Source organism: Prionailurus bengalensis, chromosome D3 (genome assembly GCF_016509475.1).
Source record: "Prionailurus bengalensis isolate Pbe53 chromosome D3, Fcat_Pben_1.1_paternal_pri, whole genome shotgun sequence".
In the NCBI taxonomy this organism is placed as follows: domain Eukaryota; kingdom Metazoa; phylum Chordata; class Mammalia; order Carnivora; family Felidae; genus Prionailurus; species Prionailurus bengalensis.
Window position 1 is genome coordinate 65,333,009 of NC_057356.1, and position 21,033 is coordinate 65,354,041.

Genomic DNA, 21,033 nt, shown 5'->3' on the forward strand with positions numbered 1-21,033 from the left:
AAAGCAAATTACAGATTGTTGTATGAGAGTCTGCCCACCTCACTCCATCCTCATCTCATTTCATCACATTCCCTGATGGGACCTTCACAGTCATTAGGCAAAAGAAGCAAAGAAGCTTGGAAGTCAATAGCATGAAATGCCTGGCTGCCCTTACTGACCCGGGATGAAGACCAGGGTCCAGAGGTCCAGGCTGGAAGAGCATCACCAAGAGCACACAGCATGAGTTCTGGGAGCCTCCATTTCCTCATCAAAGCAATGATAGAATCCATTAAGTGATCTTTCCAGCCCCGATATTCTGTGACTCTGACTTCCGGATTGCAGACTTTGAGTGGTTTCCCCTTAACATCTTTTACCCTCACCGTATTTAAGAATTAAAGACACTTACAGTTAAACACCTCCTTCTCTGTGTTTCACTTTCTGGAAATGCAATAATAGCTCTTATTTCTGCTGTGATTCTTCAAATCATAAAAATTGCATCCTCTTATTTATAATATTCAAAGAATTATAGGTCTTCTTATGTAGACCAGAAAAAAAAATCTTGTTTCTACTTCAAGTAGTAGTATTAGTGGTGTGGTCCTGTGTGTGTCTCTTTCATGCCCTTAACAAGCACGGATGCAGCTCCATTAAACACAGATTCATTGATCACATGATCTCTTACTAGCCCTTTGCTGGGTAAGCACTGTTAGAAACATATGAGAAATATGGGACACAGACTCTTTTCTCAGCTTACTAATTATCTTATTGGGAGGTCAGGATTACTGTGCATAATAATAATAATAATAATAACAATGTTAACAACAGTGTGCCTGTTGGGAGCCAGGCAGCCTTCTAGATACTTGATGGAACTTGCCTTCCCTGAAGCCTCAGTAATTTTCATAAGGTATCTTACTTTTATTTCCATTTTACCCACAAGGAATGTAAGGATTCAATTAATTCATTTGCCCAAAACTGAGCAGTGATTGAAGATGTACCTGACTGGTTCTATGCGTTCCAGATGTCCTATAACTATGTGTCAAACTGAATGTAAGCAAGGTTGACAGAACCGTGGTATAGGTGGAGTGCCCCCTGCTAGATTAGGGATGTGGAAGTTCTGAGTAAGGAAAGTTACCTGCCACTTGACTTATTTTTAATTTTTTTAGTATTTTTAATGTTTATTTCTTTTTGAAGGGGGGAGAGAGAGAGAGAGAGAGAGAGAGCAAGAGCGAGCATGAATGGGGGAGGGGTAGAGAGAGAGAGAGAGAGACACAGAATCCAAAGCAGGCTCCAGACTCAGCTGTCAGCACAGAGTCTGATGTGGGACTCGAACTCACTGACTGTGAGATCATGACCTGAGCCGAAGTCAGACTCTTAACCAACTGAGCCACCCAGGTGCCCCCCTGCCACTTGACTTCTTACTGAAAGGTATAAGCAGGAGCTAACCCTGGGCTCTGGGGAGAAGGCATCTGTCCAGAGGTGAGAAGGAGAATATGGGCCCTTCGTAGATGTTAAAAGGAGCCCTGCTTTGCTACCTGCCATCCTCTTAAACAACGGGCAAGCTTATGATGAGACTGTTGGAAAGAGACAGCTTCCACCTGCCCAACCCTGGACCCCACTCACTTTTTATGCTGGATGTCCTTCAAGCAAATTCCTGGCTTGACAAAGACCTGCCTCCAGATAACTTTGATTATTTCAAAAACGGTGCTTATAAAAACAAACACATTCCACTTATTATATAACCAAGGCTGGAAAAATAATGTTTTACTGTCAGTTTTATTAGTTGGGAAATGTAATAATTTCCAAGTTTGAGAAATACAGTCTGGGAATTTTTTTTTAACTTTTGTTAAAAGCCTTGCATTTGCTTCGTTGGCCCTTCTTGGCTCCATTTGCTCCCTGAATCCTGATTTTAGCCTCCTGTCTCTTCTTAGGGAAGCTTAATTCTCATGTTTATGTCTATTTTTTAGCTCTGAGTTCATGGATATTTTTCACAGGTGTAGCTTCATTGCACATTCATTCCAGATTTTTTTTCCAACAGGTTCTGTGACTTCTTAATCCCACATTGGGCCATTATCTGCTTGTACCCAGGGCTAGCTAGACAAAATTAAGAAGGAACCATTTGCTAACAAGAGTTCTTTTCTTCAGTCTTTGCCTAAAGAAAACTTCTCACTGTTTCTGTCACTTTGGGGAGCCCAGACACTGAAGTGTCAATCTGTATTCCTAATAGCCATGGGAAAGGCAGGCTGTTTAAGGAAAAGCCCTTGACAGAGAGTTCAAATTCCTGCTAACATTAATTGTTGTGAGACCCTGGATGTGTCGTTTAACATCTCTGGGCTTCATTTTCCTTGCATATAAAATGAGGTTAATAGTATTTACTTCATAGGGTTATGGGGAGGTTTAGGTTAGAAGTGACACATGTAATTAATCTTCAGCTAAGGGCAGTTAGTCAGTTCTGAAGTAACCAAAAGGACTTCATTAAAAAGCAGCTTCCCTGCAAGGTGGCTCTAAGGTAGGCCCTCCAGAGTTACTGTTACCTTGGGGCACCCACAGCCCATGACACAAACACCCAGATGAGCCTGGTCCTGACTGTTTCCCAGGGCTTTTCATGTCCAGTTACTATTGAATTTTATTTAGTTTATCCGCTGGAAATGAGATCTCTGTTGTCTTCTCAAAAATGGAAATGATTCCCACTGTTGGCTCTTAGATCTTTCCTTACAATGGCCAAATGATCTCCCTCCTGTTGAAAATCACAGGAGGAACACCTAGGTTGCTCAGTCGGTTAAGCGTCTGACTGTTGGTTTCAGCTCAGGTCATGATCTCACAGTTTTGGGAGTTCAAGCCCCACATCAGGTTCTATGCTGGCAGCACAGAGCCTGCTTGGGATTCTCTCCCTCTCTGTCTCTCTGCCTCTCCCCCACTCATGCTGTCTCTCTTTCTCTCAAAATAAATAAATAAACTTAAAAATTTGAAAAGAAAGAAAGAAAGAAAGAAAGAAAGAAAGAAAGAAAGAAAGAAAGAAAGAAAGGCACAGGAAACCCTTCTATCTACCCAAGATGCAGAATCGGAGGGACTTAGAGACCATAAAGAAACTCAGAACCAAAAGAAGTGGCATGCCCTGGAAATCCCACCTCGGAGCTTCTGTGGTCTTCCCCCTCCACACCCTCCAGATTTCCTTTGTGACCAGAATCCTTTAAGTGAGCACATATATGGAGACCTCCCACCCAGCATGGTTCTAAATGAATCGCTGAGCCAGTGTGCAAAATGTTCCAGACAATAACATGGCACATTATCTATTGCATGTGCGCCCACAAATGTGGGCTGTTTCCATGTTAAACTCACCCCCACTGCTCACTATTCCTGTGTCTTTATGCTCAGAGTTTCAACTTGTATGGCTTGCCTTCAGTTAGGGTGATAATTGTCACTGCCCTTTCTCAATTATTGTACTAATTCTTGCCCATCTTTATGCTGTACAGTGCTGGCATTTTTACCAAAGTCTGGCAAAGTTCCTTCTTTATTGTAGAGGCTCAATAGTTTTTGTGTTTTTTTTTTTGAATGAACAAATGGGTAAATGAATAAATACATGAATATTCCCAGCACATATCAATCCAGTGGTATTTATAACTTGCTAGACTGACTTCAGTTTACAAATTAAACAAGCCATGAAATTTGAATTTAGTAAAAGAATTTTTAGAGGTCTCTATGCCAACTAATAACTATCTTGACTGTGGTTTAACAAGTTGTTAGGATGCCATGGTTTAAAGCTGTAATATACCTGCTTCTTCAGGAACTGACACCAGTCACCCAGCATGGTTTTGTGCTTTTTTTTGCCTGGCCACCTCTGCTCTCCTGGTTAAACTAACAGCTTTCCTGTCTTCTTGTGCTGATGAACTGTCCACTCCTAGTCCTTCCTGTTATTTCCTCTTCTCTCTCCCAACCTCCCATTTTCTTTCCCATATTCAAAGCTTCTTTACTGGTCTGAGATCTGAGTATCAGTAGGAGATTTTTGTATTGGGAATAAAATCCTTCAAAAAGCGTATCAGGGGCACCTAGGTGGCTCAGTCAGTTGAGCGTCCCACTCTTGATTTTGACCCAAGTCATGATCCCAGGGTCGTGAGATCCAGCTGTGTGTCAGTCTCTGTGTGGAGCATGGAGCCTGCTTAAGATTCTCTCTCGGTCTCCCTCTGCCCATCTCCTCCTGCTCATGCGTGTGCACATGCACTCTCTCTCTCAAAAACATAAATGAATATTGAATACCCAGCCCATGAAGACTGGAAGAAAAAGTGAAACTTCAGTGCAGGTGTAGAAAAATCCACACTTGCAGAACACATCCATTAGGTGGGGACTTAGCTTCTGGAAAACATTTTATAACTTTCTAAAAGCCCTCACCTCCAGCTGTCCAAATGAACAAAGCAAGATTTTATTTACAAAAACATGATTTAAACATGGCTTTGGCTGTCTTCATGACCTACTTATCAGTGTCTCTTTCCCCCATAGTGCCTTGAAAGGAATGTCTAATGAAGAATTTGCCCAAAAGGTTGAGGAAGGGAAAAAGAAACAGAGGGAGGGCAAGCAGGAATTGTATAGAGTAGAGCACACTGGTTAACTATTCTGTATCAAAGCTTCAATTTCCACCCTTTTTTTAAAATATCTTATCTTCTGTTGGCGATCTGCTCAGAAACTCCCTGGGAGCAGCTTCTTTTGCTCTAATCCAAGCTGTGGTAGAGAATAAGCCACCTCTTCTCCATGGTTGGGTGTTGTGTGTCTACATGAAGTCTTCTTCATGACCCTCTTCTACCTTCAGGTGAAATCCAGACTCCTGGCACCATTCCCAGCCTGACCCAGGCCCGTCTCTTCTATTATACTTTCCCTGCCCACCCTCGACACTACACTGTAGCCACGTGAGAACTCTTGCCCTTCCCCAAACACGCCATTCAATCTTATGCTTTGAGCCTTTGCACCTGCTGCTCTTCCTTCCTGGGATTCTTTTCATCCCCTTTCAGCCAATACTCCCAAACTATTAAAGACCCAAATCAAATGTTAACCTCCTCAGTGATGTCCCTTCTGACCCAGCAGGGAAGTCACTCATTCCCCTGCTTAGTCATGGCTCTTATACCTGATCCTATTGTTCTTATCACAGAATATTAAAAATTAATATTTACATGTTTGCCTCCAGCTCTCTGAGAATGGAGATTGTCTTTGTCTCCTCACATTGAACCTTGGGGGGGAGGGATGGAGAGATAGCTACTCTTATTAATTCTATTATTGATGAGAAAACCAAAGCACAGAAAAGGTTAACTAAGTTGCCCAGTTTCCGACAACCAGTAGCTTGTAGAACTATGATTTGAACACAGGAAATATGGGCTCATAGCTCGCCCTTTTTTCCATAAAAATGATCATGCTGATTACCTTGTTACTTTTACTATGGTGTCTATATTAATGTAAATTATTATTATTAATCAACCTGATCAATTATTTACATTTGTATATGAACTATACAAGTAATACATTCCATCTTAAACTATCGTTCTAGAATATATGCTAGTTAAAATATCCCCAATAAATCTCTAGTATGGCCCCAGGTACAATACAAGATAATATAGGTGGTCTTTTCAGCTCAGGGGAGATTGTTATTTTTATTTAAATTTCTTGTTCCTGTGTCTTGGTGTTTTTTTTTTAACTAACTATTTGACTACCCAAAGACTGGACTGTTTTTTTTATATTTTAAGGGTCCCCCAAAGGATCTGGAGTTGCTGTGCTCACAGTAGGCACTGAAACTTCTGCTGAACTAATTAACACAGGAACAAAACTGCTTCCTTTCTGCCAGCCACCACCAACATATTGAGAATGTGTCATTGGGTGGAATATTTGAGTTGAGAAGCTTTCTCACTGGGATCCCAGCTTTAAGAGAGAGAGTTGGGAGTTAGTTGGGATGGTGGAAATGGAGCAATGACTTGACCAGCGACATCTTCTCCAAATCGCTAGTCATTCGCTCAGGTGTCTGGTAGCCTCCTTCCCAATCACCTTGTACATGTCCCACGTTTTCTGTTCTTGTTCCTGGCTGGCTTGTTGGGAGCACATTCTCAGTGTCAGCCACTGTACTAAGCATCTTACACATGTTATCTCATTTAATCCCCATGATAGCCCTCTGAGGTAGGTGGTTCATTAAACTATTTTTTTAATAAGGTAATTGAAACTTTGAGAGGTTAAGTAACTTGAACAAGGTCAAATACCTAGTTAAGCAACAAAGCTGGGATTTAAACCAAGGGTCTTCTGACTCCAAGGTCACAGCCTTATTCGTTAGCTTAAAACTCTTTTCCTTGAAAGTAACATATTGCACGATTACTGGCTTTTACATTTGGATTCTGATTCCCTCTTATATAGAATGTTTCTGCCTCCATGTCTTTATTTTACTTTCCTAATTCAGCATCTCCCCCTTTTTAAGTAAAAGCTAAAAAAGTCCACAGATGTTTTTGGTTCTGAACTAGCATGTCCATCCTCACCTTCCTGATTCCATGACCCTGGATAATGTGAGGCAGCTTCTTCAGAAATGCAGGTTCCTTATTATTTTATTTGATTTTTTAATAGCATCCTGCAGTTTTCAGTCTTTGCAACTCCCATTTCTTGGCCCTCCAAATGAAATGCACAATGCAGAAGCCCTTATTCTTTATCTCTATCTAAACACTAGTCCTCAGTAACTTGATTGACTGCCTGTGAGTCTTTGAATCAAAAGCAGTAGTCTCTTAGCCAGTTCCAAACCTCCCCAATGACTAACTTTCCTTCTCTGATCTCAAGCCCCACCCAGGGCTCTTCATCCCCACTGTCCACTTCTGTAAATTTCCCCCCACTCTTCTTTGGATGACCAAGAGACCTCTCGGATTACACTATTAAAATACCCCTCTTTGATTTTTTTAATGTTTATTTATTTTTGAGAGACAGAGAGAGACAGAGCACGAGTGAGGGAGGGGCAGAGAGAGAGGGAGACACAGAATCCAAAGTATGCTCCAGGCTCTGAGCTGTCAGCACAGCCCCGACGCAGGGCTCGAACTCACGAGCTGTGAGGTCATGACTTGAGCCGAAGTCGGATGCTCAACCAACAGAGCCACCCAGGCGCCCCAAATACCCCTCTTTGATTTTAAATCATATTATCAGCCTTGCTGCATGTAATGGCATGTCCATTAGCTCTGTATATGCACCACACACTGGTGCCAACACAGGCATTACCCAAACCAGACATATTCTGAACCACTTTGGAGTCTGGCAACAGTGAAATTTCCTTAGAGGATGGTTGAAAAAAGTACAGTGCATCCCATCTCTTAAACAGAGGCTTGCATAATCAACCAAGTAGAAAGAAATGTTGAGGTGCATTTAACCTCATTAGTTTCAGTAGGACTGACTCTCTCCAATCCATCAGAATTGAGCTACATTAGTGAAACTCAACTATTTCCAAATCTCATTTACATAATGGATGAGATGTGAAATGAGCCCAATGCGAGGGGAGCCGCCCGGAGGCACTAAAGTTTATCACAATATGTAAGAATCCTTTTAGATCATTGCATTAAATTTCCACTAACAAGGTAACAAATTAATTGTCTGTATTACTGTACTAGCCCAAAGTCTATTGAGTGCAGAGTATCAGTGAGGAAGCAGTTGAAGTTTCAAGGACTGTGGGCGGGAGGGATGTTTATAGGGATGTGATGAATGCTACCTTAGCTCTCTCTTCTGCCCCTTTAAGAAATCCTCGGCACCTCTGTAATCTGATGGCAGACTTTGGCTTTATTAGTGAGGTAAGCGAGGATGAGTAAATCAACTGTATCAGACAAGCCTCAGGACATCTAGAAATTGATCATTCTGCCGAAATAAGCACTCTGTGTTTATTAGCTGGGAGTTCATCACTATCACTTCTCCTCATCCAATTCCTAAGAGATTTCAAAGCCATCATCATGGTATTAGCTCGTCTGACTGAACTACTAGAGATAAAGATTAGGAGATCTATCTAATGATGGGTCTGAGTTTCTGTGATTTTTTTCTTCTATTGCAAAGAAGAGAGCTTTTCCAGCACACATTTTGTGTCCATATGTGTATGCCTGCACACAATCTCAGTGCATTTGCATTCTATAGGATGGATTTAAATAGTGAAACAAAGTAGGTGGTTTGAGGAAGACACCCAATTGTCTTGAAACAATACAACTTTGCCATACATAAAGCGATCACTACTTAAAAAGGGATATATGCGAAACTGACTTCTCTAGCTGACACAGTGTGTCTATACAGTGGGTGAAACTGCATTGAGGAGAATAATTTGATTCTATAACTACATTATAATCCTAACATCCACACATGGTCAGACTCCTACAGATATGTCCATGAGAAACGAGTACATATTGGACTGATCTTTCACAAACCAGTAACTATGCATTTATCTATTTATACATATATTTATAGACACACATGCACTTAAGCTCCTGATATCAAGCTCTTTTCTCAGTGTGGCTTCTAAATAAGCAGTAATCAAAATGCAAATAAGGTGACCCAGTTAGCATCGAGATCTGTATTACCATGCAGATGTGCTCTGCGACTCTGCACTATTACGGTAAAAAGGAAGACACTACAAAAGATGCTTAGATTAACCAGCCTTGACTACTAAGCCCTTGCTATTAGGGAGAATCTAGGGAAGACACTCCCAGGGTCGATGGTCTTATAGCTTGGATCAAATCTCTGGTTTTTGGCGTGATCTGTTTTTAAGCTGCCCTGTGAGTGCAGAATAACAGGCATGCACCAGAAGAACAAGAAGATGGCTTCTGGAAAGTCTCAGAATGGAACCCTGGCAGCTCAATGCCAACATGCCAGCATGAGACAGGTCAAGAATAAGGCCAGGCTCAGAGTCACGGCTTTGCCATTCTCTCTGTGCAACACTAGACAAAGGCAAATCTCATTGCTGTCTGGGATGAGTTGCCCTGGAAGAACCAGACTAACTCGGAACTGCCTTGATTTTACTGTACTGAAGCTTCATTTTGTTTATCTGTTGATGAAACCTGAGACATGCTTATGTACATTACAGTAGCAAATTCTTAAACTACCTGATCTCCAAGGATGTAACAAGAGCATACTTGGTGCATCAGAGCATTAAGTTGGTTTTAATTACATGTATGCATTGTTTTTTCCCTAGTTAATACATCTTGAAAGTCCCTTTGTTATATTTGTCAGAGAACAGCTACTACTCTATTGTCTCTGCATTTTTTAAAGCATGGGAACAGTTACATCAGCATTCTGTTTGGTTCTGTCTGTCTGCCCTTTGTCCTTCTATGGTGTGCGCACGTGTGTGTGTGTGTGTGTGTGTGTATGTGTGTGTGTGTGTGTGTGTGTGTGTGTGTGTGTGTAGGAATCAACTTAGGCAGGTAAGGCTCTAACCTGAGCTTATAAGTACCTATGAAGCTGTTTACAAAATGTGTTCTCTCTGTGTATGTTTGTGTATATATGTACTTTTTTTCCCCCTAAGAAGAGGTTTTGGTGTCTGAGATAAATGCAGGAAGGTTAAAAACCCCTTTCTCAGTATGTCTCCTCTTTGCAATTTTGATATCTGATATATTTCCGTTCTGGATGATGTCACTGGGTGCTTCTAGAAAACACCTTTCATCTGGCATGAACTTTTCACATATAGGATCAGGAGAGACTGACTTATGCAGCATTAGAATTTACTGCATAAAGGCTCTGTGAAGTTATAAATCTCTGTGAGGTTCCAGTGGACAAAATATCATCCTCTCAGCCCATTTCTACACCCTTGAATTAAGAGAAGCAAGAACGAATCCAATTGTTTAGCAGTGTCTCTGAATCTGGAAAGCTTAGAAGCAGAATAGTGGAGCTAGAAGAGATTCTGGCCAGGAGGAAAACAAAGTTCAGTGAGATTCCAAGTCTTGTTCAAGTTCATGCAGCGAGTGTGGGGTAGATCCTGCAACAGTTCAGGGTCTCAGAACTTTTGTCTCTTAACTTTTATATCAACAAATTATTTGTCCCTATATAATTTATTGACTGTATTTATTGAACAGTTTCTTTGTATCAGATGTATACTAGGAAAATACAAGAAAAGAATGTGAAGTCTCTGCTTCCTAAAGAATTTAAATCTTACGAGGACACACATAACTTGAACATATGAAATAAGTTTATAATGAGCAAATTAGTGCTAAGACAGTATAGTGCTTAGAAATAATGATAATAGTTAATACAGGTGAGTGCTTGTACAGCTAGGCTCCTTAGTAAGGACTTTTATATGTGTGTTAGTTTCTATCACTACTGTACCAAATTTCCACAAACTTAGTGGCTTAAACAACACAAATATATTACTTTACACTTGGAGCTCAGAAGTGCAAAATGGGCCTCACTGGACTAAAGTCAAAGTATCAACAGGGCTGCATTCCTTTCTGGAAACTGTAGGGTAGAGTCCATTTCCTTGCTTTTTCCAGCTTCTAGAGACCATGTGCATTCCTTAATATATAACCTTCCTCCTCCATCTTCAAGGCCACCAATGTAACGTCTCCAGTGCTTCCAACACCACATCTTTTTCTGGAACTCTTCTCTTCCACCTCCCTCTTCCACTTTAAAGGACTTTTTATTATTATTATTACATTTTGACCATTTGGTAATCAAGGATACTCTCCCTCTGTTAGGGCAGCTGATTGGCAACATTAATTCCATCTTCAACTTCAATTCTCCTTTGCCATGTTGCATAACACATTCACAGGTTCTAGGAATTTGGATATGGACATCTTTGGGGAGTTGAGGTACTATTTTGGGTCTACCACAATGTGTAATCTCATTCAATCCTCAGAAGAGCTTCATTTAACAGATGAGAAAACTGAGCCACAGAGAGTTGATATAAGTTCCCCTGAATCACACAGCTAGCGAAGCAGGTAGTCTTATTTGCACAAAACATATCCTTCGTGTCAACTCTCTACTACACAGAAGTAGGAGATTTAGAAAAGAAGGCTATGTGTGGACTGAAGCTTTGGGACTAGAAGGATAGAGGTGTTTTTTCTCTGTTCATTCATCCATCCTACACTGTTGAGTATCTAGTATCTATCAAGCTAACTGCTGGGGAATTAAAACAAAGATATGGTTCCTGACCTCTAGGCAATGTTGCAATTGCCTACAAGATTGTCAGAAAAATGAACAAATAATGATACGAGAAGCCAGAAGTCTGTCCAGCATGATAAGACATAGAGGAGAGAGGCACCAACTCTACCCAACAACAAGCTGTGGGTTTCATTTTTCCCAACTGCCTTTCCAAACATATCTCCCAGTATTTGGTTTTTATGACACATCCCCAACCATTCTTATATCGGCTTATTATTCCTGCTTCCACTCTTGTCATTTCCCAGCCCTGGCAGAGCCTCCCTCCACTTCAAATGATGGATTCTGACCCTCAACACTTGGGTTGTTGTATCTGTGTCTATCTTCCTGAGTGGATGAGTGTTCATGTTCCCCGTGCTTAATGGTGCCTGGCCCACACAGGTCCTTAATGAATATTGAATAAATAAATGGATGAACACAAGACCACCTCAGATCCCACCAAGATCTCACCTTCCTCCTAATTCCTGAGGGACTCATTTGGTTTCCTGTCTTGTTTGGTTTTCAGTTTCATAAGTCTTTCTGTCCTATGTCACTCTCCACTTCTAAACTTTCTCTGCAAATACAGGGTTTACATCTTCCAAGTTGTGCTAGTAGGCACTCAAATAATTGTGAATTTTAAAACTATTAAGTCTAGACTCACTGAATAGCATTCCATTTAAGAGTGACCTTGCCTGAATTTCACCTCACAAGGTCCTAGAACAATGTAAAACTCATTTGACATAAAACACATGTTGATAGAGTCACTATGACTGAACAGGCTGTTCACTGTCCAGTGCACTGGCTCAAGGGGAGGGGAGGGCTGAAATCCAGCCCATGCTTCTGCCTCCAAACCTTAAGCAATGAAGATGCATGTGTGCACAGGAAGCCATGTCTGTTTCTAATGTTCACAGGGTTGCCCTCTCTTTGCTGAGATTTGGGTCATTAGAACTCTATCCCAAAGATACTGTATGAGTGAGTAGTAGAGGCACTGCCTTTTGATGATTAAAACAAAACAAAACAAAACAAAACACCTTAAGATCTTTCTGTGTCCTTATAAAAAGTAACAATTACCCTTATGCTATGCCAAGGTTATTAGAATGTAATTCTTAGAAAACAGGGATTTCAACTGTTTTGACCAGTGCTGTGTCCCTGGTACGGTAAACATGCAATAAATACTTGCTGAATTAATGAATATGATAATGCAAATAGGAAAATAACATTTTTATTGACTTTGGCACAGAAAAATATTTCCCCCAATACTAAAGGTATCATGTAGTGGTTTTTCTTTAATTTTGTTTCTTATTTTTATTTATTATGAAAGACAGTGAGAAAGAGCCCTCGTGCATGAGGGGGGAATGGGCAGAAAGAGAGGGAGACAGAGGATCCAAAGCAGTCTTTATGCTGTCAGCTCAGAGACCAATGTAGGGCTTGAACTCACTGTGAGGTCATGATCTGAGCCAAAGTTGGACACTTAACCGACTGAGCCACCCAGGTGCTCCAGGTATTAAGTAGTATTTGGTTCATTTTCTTCTGTAACATATATCCCTCTTTGCACCATGAGTAAAGTCCATTTGTAAGCAAGAAAAAAGAGCAATGGAACAATCCAACAACCAGTTATGAGAATGGGAATTATTATCAAGTTTTCAAGAGTTTTGTCTTATGAAAAATGCGTTATTTACTGGTTTACCCAAAAGGGAAAGAAAAGAACATTGAACTGAGTCAAGAGGCAAGATTTTCCACTTCTGCACACATGCCTTGTGTGCATGCCTGCACACGTGATATGTGCATTTGGGCAAATCATCTGGTCCTCTGTGGCTCAGTTTCCATATTTGTGTGTTTGGAGTTTTACCACCTGCCTTTTGTCATCTGCAGAGATGCTTCAGGGGGCAACTAGCATTATCTATGTCAAAGCTCTTTGTAAGAAGAAAAGCTGATGACTGCTCAATATCATATACCTCCCACTGCATGCCAAGAGCTGCATTCTGCAGCATGAAGGGGGCCAGGGAGGTGACTGAAGAATCCAACCACCATCTCAGTGGTGTCAGGCTTTCCTGCTCTTCCAGGCTAAGCTTTGTCACCAAGAAACATCTCCATCTGCAAATCAGATAATTAAAAAAATGAATGAAGGTGTTCAACAAGACCATATTAATCACATAGCATTTTCTAGGTCTACTGCTGTCTGCAGTGGATGTTACAAAATGAATTACATATAATCCCTAGGTGATAATTCCATTTGCCCCTTTATTTTAAAGAAATTGTGAGATGAGAACCTTTCTAGAAGTCAGAATCTAGTTCTTAACACTTCCTACTGGCTGTGTGATGTTAGGGAAGTGACGCAACCTCTCTAAACCTCCATTTTCTCATCTAGAAAAGGGGACTGTACTGTACTCATCCTACTAAGATTTATGTTTGTTTGTTTGTTTGTTTGTTTGTTTGTTTTCCCCAAAAGAAAATAAGATAAAGTAGCTTTATAAACCTAGAGCAACATACAAATTACTCTAAGGTGAAGCTGGTTTTTATTATCCAAGGTCACAGAGCTCATTAAAGGGATCCTGGGAAAGTCAGCCACCATAGACCCTGCTTTTCGTCCATGACCCCAGTGACCTTGAACAACCTGGGGAAGAGGTAATTGAACAGCAACTACTACTTTGGAGGAAACAGAATCAAAATATTGAAGCTATTGACTCACCCTTAAGGCAGTAAACAGTGCTTTGGTCTCTGACCTTTTCGCATCCTGGGGCAGTCAATAACCTGGCCGCTAGATGCAGCGCCTGCCACTGATTCTGATTCGGGAGTACTTTAACCTTGAACTAAGCTCCAAGTAACCAAGGCAACAGGAAGTCAGGTTCTGCATCGGAGGAGTGGGAATCCATAAATCAAGTCCCTAATGCAAACACGGTGTGCAGGTAGAGGTTTGAGGGGATAACTAGTCTATGAGAAATTACCTTTGAAAATGAGTGACTGTCCCTTGATACACTACAGCACAGTTTCAAAGACTTTTTAAAAAGTGTATCAATAGAGGTCAACAGGTTATTAGCAGAATGTTTTCCTATAGGTTTAACTTTTTAAAAAAATTTCCTCTTGGCTCTGTCTTTTAATTATGAACAGATGTTGGATCCACAGTTATTAGCATTGTTACTTCCTCCTTTAAAAACGTACTGGCCTCCAAATGTGCGAGCCTCAGTACAGTTTGTCCTGTGTTGGGGTTTAGGGAGGTTCTGAACACACATCCACCACGTGTGCTCTCTATACAGTCTGCTGTCCAGGATTGAAAAGCAATCCCTCCCCAGATCAAAGCCATGCCCACCTTTACTCAGGTCCCAGGGTAAGTCGCAGTGACATGTCTCAGTGGCTCAGTCAGCACAGTGCAAATATCTGGGTTTCCTTAATGGTGAACCTCCAGTTTCAGACATCTCCCTCCCATGGAGAGAAGGAAGCCAGCCCATGCTGAAAAGAAGCTTTCCAAATGCCCCAGCACTCTGCCCTCACCCCATATCTCTGAGAACTTGGTTCTGAACTATTTAACACCTGTCTGGACATTTAGGCACCTCTCCATGGGGCATCAGCTGCCACCTGGAATGAAGGGAAACAAAGATGTGGGGTGGCCCGCCTGCCCAATGCTCTCTCCCATGAGGGGTCACCCATTCCAGTCCCCGAAGCCCTGTGCTCTCAGGCAGGTTTTTTGGATTACAAATGCTGCTAGATTAGTCTTTGTTGAAAGCTTATCTAATATACTTGCTCATGTATGCTATTTCTGGGATTGTTTCCATAATCCTCTCAAAACCCAAAAATGTCTGAGAAAACGTCATGGCTCTTTTTTCTTTTTCTTTCTTTTTTTTTTTTTTTCCTAATTGGTTTTCAAATTCATTGGATGGCAACTAACAAACAGTACTATAATCTAGAAAATCCTGAATTATCTAGGGTTTTCAAGACAGCTAAATAGTGACAATGTGAATTATAGAGTTTCTAAGTGTCATTTTATTACTTTTAACATAAACACTTGAGTAGCAAAGTATGCCCAATAGAGGTATGATCGAATGAACTTTAATGAAATGATGTGGACTGAGACTAATTTGGATTGTGAACATTTGCATGAAAATGGGTACAACGAAAATGACTTGAAATCAGTTTGTTCCCAAGTGATAGTTAGTTAAATATCCACTTGCTAATCCTGTTTATGGCTTGTTCCCTGAGCATGTCATAATTTGAGCAAAGAATTACCTGCCCACCCTGTGTCCACAGGTACAAAGACGACATATCAGTGGGTTTTTCCAAAGGACCTGTTATCCAACAGACCTCTGATGGCTCAGCATTCCAGAGGCGTGCTATGGAAAGGCACACCTGCATCTGTTGAATGGGAGCAGGACATTGGTGGTAGAGAGCACCGAAATGGGGGATCCCCATCAGACCCGGTGTGCTGTCCCCAGTTCAGATTGTTAGCTGCCGGTTGGTCAAGCATATCATTCTACCCCAAAGCCCATGCTCTGGTAGACTTCTAGATTTTCGCCCAAAGTCTTTTTATTTTCTCAAAGGAAAAAGAATTTAAGTTGTGTGCGGTTTAGGGGCCATTAAACGTCTGACTTTGGCTCAGGTTGTGATTTCACTGTTTGTGAGTTTGAGCCCCACGTTGGGCTCTGTGCTGCCAGCTCAGAGTCTGGAGCCTGCTTCAGATTCAGTGTCTCCCTCTCTCTCTGCCCCTCCCCTGCTCATGCTCTGTCTCTCTCTCTCTCTCTCAAAAATAAACCTTAAAAATTTTTTTAAATATTAAAAAAAAAGATGTTTGTGGTTTAAAAAACAGTAACGATAAAGAAGGCTAGGGAGTAAAAGTAAAAACTCCTTCTTCTTCCTCACCAATCTTGCCTGTGCCCTCCTTCCTGAGAATAACCACTGTTTACTATTTGCATATATCCCCTTGTGGGTGACTCTGTATGTATTTTACCTGGGTTATATGTGTGTGTCTAACCTATCCCTGACACACCTGCATTTCTCTCAGATGGGCATACTATACACGTTTGCTGCCCTTCCTGATTTCTTGATGGTCATGCCTTGCAATCTTCCTGTCATGGGATTTGATGTCTGTCTACCTCCACTGTCAAAATGCTATGAAATATAAAATCCAAGGAAGCATAAATGGTATTGTTATTTGCAGCACAAGAGGGGGAGTTTCAGAGGGCGGGATGGAGAATAGGAGGACGGTAGTAGTAGGGTAAATGAAAATGTCATCATGACTTTCTTCCTCAGATGGTTACAGGTGGGTGCTTTTTCCAGGTGAGATACTAGGGCCTGTGCACCCTCAGTGTGAACTATGCTGTCGGCAGACTAGGGTGGTGTGGTGGACAGGTGTTAGAAGACGACCAGCTGGGCCAGGATGATCCATGGGTCCAGGATTTAGCATCTGGCTGCTTGCAAAATCCCAGCTCTGACATTAGGGCTGTGTGGGTTTATTCAGTTTTCTCTTAAGCACTCAGAAATGTGTTTTCCTCACCTGCCAAATTAAGCAAATAGTAACTTCCGTGCTACACACTTCACTGGGCTGCCATCAGGCCTACCTGAGCTGGCCTTACTGTGGTGGTGACAGAATGTTTCTCTGGGAGAGGGACTGAACAGCTCAAGCTGGTTGGGTTGGAACCAAAGGGTCAAGAACTCTTGTGATAAAGCCTCATTTGTTGCTGGTGCTGTGGGTGGCAGGTAGCCTAGAAATGAAGAAACTCTGTGTAGATGACCATTGGATCAGATACCCCTAGCCTCTGGACTTAGGCTTGGATGAGTTGGAGACTCACCTTTCTGCAGCCAGCGCTGTTGAAGGAGCCCAGAGATCCTTGGTCAAGTCAGAGAAGAGAGCAGATTTGCCAGCTGATTTCAGTTGCCCTGAGGAAGCAGCAGGCTATAGTACTGGCCGTAGTAATTATAGGAATAATAAATAGTAGCAGGAAGCACTTCTATGTCATGGACTGTGTGCCAGGCACTGTGGTAAGCACTCTACATTAATTGACTCAGGGATGCTCTCAACCACCCCTGTGAGGTTATACTGTTCTGCCCTGTTTGTACAGTTAAGGAACCTTAAAGCTTAGAGAGGTTAAGTAACTCGCTTGTGATCGCACAGCTAAGAAATAAGAGAGCCTGGATCCGATCCCAGGAAGCAAGGTTCCAGAATAGCTCTTACAGTTTGTTATAGAGTAAATGTCCAGGCCCTTTTACAGAGGCACCTCACAGGGGTTCTTTTCCGCATCACAAAGACATGACTTATGATGCTTATTAGGACCAGAGACCCCGAAAAGCCCCCAAATCAACTTTCACTCAGCCTGGTGACTGTCGTCACACACCAGACCCCATAGGGCATCTTCTGCTGTAGCAGACTGACCTCTCATCTGAGTCAACTTCCTCCCCAGCCATAACTTAGCATATGCTCTTCTCGGCACTGAGAAAGCCATTCCCTCTTCCTTGTGCTTTAGCGTGAGCTCTGGAACTTCTCCCCACACTAATCCCTAACCCCTTAGCACTCCCCAAGCACCAAGGATGAACAACGCACAAGCCTGTCTTTATGTGTTACCCAATTTTTCCTTCTCCTTTAGTCTGGCCTCCCCAGCCAGGTGCGATGAGAAGCTAGGGTGGGGCCTGCTTCTCCCCTTCGCACCCCGCACACAGCACAGCCTCTGTGAAGACGCGCTCCTTGACCTGTGGAAGACAAAGGGTACCTGCTAAATCCTACTGCTTCGTTGGACCTGTGCCCCCACTTCCAGGCAGCCAAACTGGAATGTTGTCACCACTAATCTCAGCCACAAAACCAAAACCAGTCATGCTGCTAACATTTTTTTTTTTACACGTTCTAAAATTTCATTCTTGTTGGACCAGAAGGAGGTCAGATGATTTAACCATTTCCTCAACTCACTTTCAGGTTTTCTGTTGTCCGTTTTCCTGTTCCTTTCAAGTAACTGAAAGCTTTGGGGTTATTATCTTTTAGGAATGCCAAGTCCCCACCTAAAAGTGGACCAAACGGCACCACATAGTAAGAACGAGGGCTCCGCGTCCACCATGATGACCAGGAAGAAGCCAGCCGCAGTTGACAGTGTTGCAATCCCACCAACCCCAGTGTTATCTCTCCTTGCTGCTTCTGCAGCAACGTCCGATGCAGGTGAGCACTTCTCAAATGCTTTCGGTTCATCCCTGTGACGGTGGGCATGGAGAAGGAAGGCCCACTGGGCGTGTGCTGTTGCATATAGGTTCTCTGTGTAGTCAACCTCCCACAGACACTGAGAATGCTTCAGCACTGGATTTCAAGTGGAAGGAAAGGAAGGAGATGAGCTCAGGACCTGGGGGCAGAGGCCTGTGAGTGGCAACTGAATGATAGCAGTATTAATTATTTTTTATCAAGCCTTAGTAATTCCTAATCTCCACATCAAGGGCTTTACATATGTTATCTCATGTAACTCATGAAATAAGTCTGTGAAATAAATACCTATGTCCTCATTTCAGAAGAGGAAGCTAAGAGTCAAGAAACTTGCCCCCAGACACCTGTGGGCAGTTAGGATTCCAACTTCGGTCTAGTAGCCATGCTCTTCACCACTGCATTTTATTTGCTCCCTGGCTCACTGGGGTTGAGAGATGGCAACCAGAGTTTCCCCAAGGCCTTGATTCATCCTACCCCGTGATGTCATGAATTCCTCATTAGCCACCAGACTCCTCACTAGCAGTTGATAAAATATAAAATCTTTATTCAGGCATCCCAGATGCTCTGCCTTCCTCTGCTCCCCACATAATCTCCTGGCAGCGCCTCCCTGTTCCAAGAAGGCAGGCCTTGGACTTGGCTTAACACCTTTTTTTGAGGACAGCCTTCCTCAACTCCCATCCCCATCTCCCCATCCCACAGAACTTCAAAGCCCAGCCTCCTCTGAGTGCACACAGCACCCAGTGTCTGCACCATGCATTTGCTACCTACTCAGAGACTGCAGAACTGTCTTCCATTAACTTCTTTTCCCTCACAATGAAATTGTACATACCTCAGAGGTAGAAGCCATGATTTAGGTTCTTGCTATCTTCGTGGCACACAGAATGATGGCACATTGTGGAATTAATGCATTGGTAAATGTTAAGCATATCATAGTATTTACAAGTGCCTATTATACTTAGAAGCCCAAAAGGAGACTCTTTAGTGGTATTCATTCTAAACTCATCTTCTAAGTGACCAGGTTGCTTTGAACAGAGAACTCAACTTGTCTTCATACCTACCTCCTTCATGGAAATTATTGGTAATTAGAAAATGCACCCAGTTGAAATAGCAGTAGGAAATATTTGGAGTGACATTTCCCAAATTGAGTTCTGCAAAGTATTAGTAGGTGTTTTGCGGTAAAAGCTATTTTTATAGTTAAGCGAATATAGGGAATGCTGCTTTATACCTGCTTCTCTTCCATAGGGCTTTTCAGATCCTTTAATTGATCAGTGTGTACTCTGAGGTTCCAGGAGGGAGAGACACCAAATTTCACAATCTTGTCTGACCACAAAACCCATTTTTCTGGCAAGAGCTCTTAATATCTCTTGGAAGAGCTGTTCTCCTCAGCCGTTTGAGAAATATCGCTTAGAAGGAATGGGATAGTCTCTTAAGTGTGATCATGAATCTACCCACCTTTCACACGCTAGGTGTGAAGTGAAAAGTTCTTGGTGGAAATGCCAGGTAAATGATGGCTGCAGTGAAACAGGAAGAGGTCAGAGGGAAAGTTGTAGGTGAATGAGGAAGAAGTTATCTGAGACTTGACAGATGGTGCTACCTTTGCAGGAAAGCGTCCAGGCAGAGGGAGTGATGTGGACATAGTCCAGGACACGGGAGCTGGTGTCAAGCATGGAACTCTGAGAAGGGATCACTTGGCTGGAGTGAAAGATTTGGGTTGGGGTCTGCACTATCCACGCAGATAATTACTTATGCAACCTTGTTGGCTAAGCTCTGGAGACCTCCCTTCATGGATTTAGAAATTAGCCTGTATGTTTCCGCCTTTGCTTGCCAAGCACAGATATTTCCCAGGGGGCAAAAGACAGGTGGTCCACCATTTTTCTCCCCTCAGCTCTTTCCATCCAGAGTGAGAGAATGTGTTCTTGGGACCTCCTGCTTCCACGGGCTTGCCTCCTCTGTTTGCATTCAGTTGTTTACAAATATGCCAAAAAGGCGTAGAAACCAGGTGGGTATTAAACTTTTAAACCTGCCTCTCTGGTAATCAGAGCTGAGCCAAAGCTCTCGTGTTTCAGGATGCGGGAATGGGCTGTTTATTTTTGGCAGTGCTAAAATGAGACCCTCGTGAGAATTTCACAGATTTGGTCCATTTCCGGGTCTCAGGCTGTGATGCAGAACTTTGGGGAGAAAACCAGCCAGAGATTTCCCCAGGTGCTGGAGGCCAGACCTTCCTGAGATTCCACTCCCCACAGATAAATGGATTCCCACAAACCTGAGAGAGTTAGGGTCACACAGCCTGGGCTCATGTCCAATACCCTGTTTCACATGTGATTCACACATGATTGCTCCCGAGATTCAGAGATCTGCCTGAGGTCATGCAATTGGATTAGAACCCAAACTTCTTGATTTACTGCCTGATTTCCAGTGGAATCTCACTTCTATCACAGGCTCAACATTAGAAAAGGCAGATTTCTTTCTCCCTAATTATGGACCCCTACTTCTTTTAGGGAATAGTGAGGGAAAACTCATCATTTGATGTTTTAACTACGGGAAAGCACACAGTAGAAAGGCAGTAAATAGTATCTTGGTTTGATTTCATTTAGTTGTATGCTTCTGCATTAGTCATATATATTTGTGATGAGACAATTCATTTTTGTTTTCTTTAGAGTCCCTTTTTCATCTTTGGCCATAAGCAAGGGAATTTAGACGTACTTCTGGCCTGTTTTCAAAAGGTCATCCTTTTCACAGAATGGTTTTGAAGATCCAGACAAGGGCTGAGGGAGGAGAAAGGAAAGGAG

General features: G+C 42.3%; 1 protein-coding gene across 2 annotated transcripts in view; it reads left to right on the top strand.

Annotated features, from left to right (window-relative positions):
- The window catches only part of SETBP1 (SET binding protein 1), a 377,247-nt gene that overhangs the window by 328,065 nt on the left and 28,149 nt on the right, over positions 1–21,033 (top strand). For both annotated transcript variants that reach the window (XM_043558706.1, XM_043558707.1), the window contains exon 5: positions 18,038–18,208. In XM_043558706.1, coding sequence (XP_043414641.1) covers positions 18,038–18,208 — 171 coding nt within the window. The remainder of the gene's footprint in view (positions 1–18,037; positions 18,209–21,033) is intronic.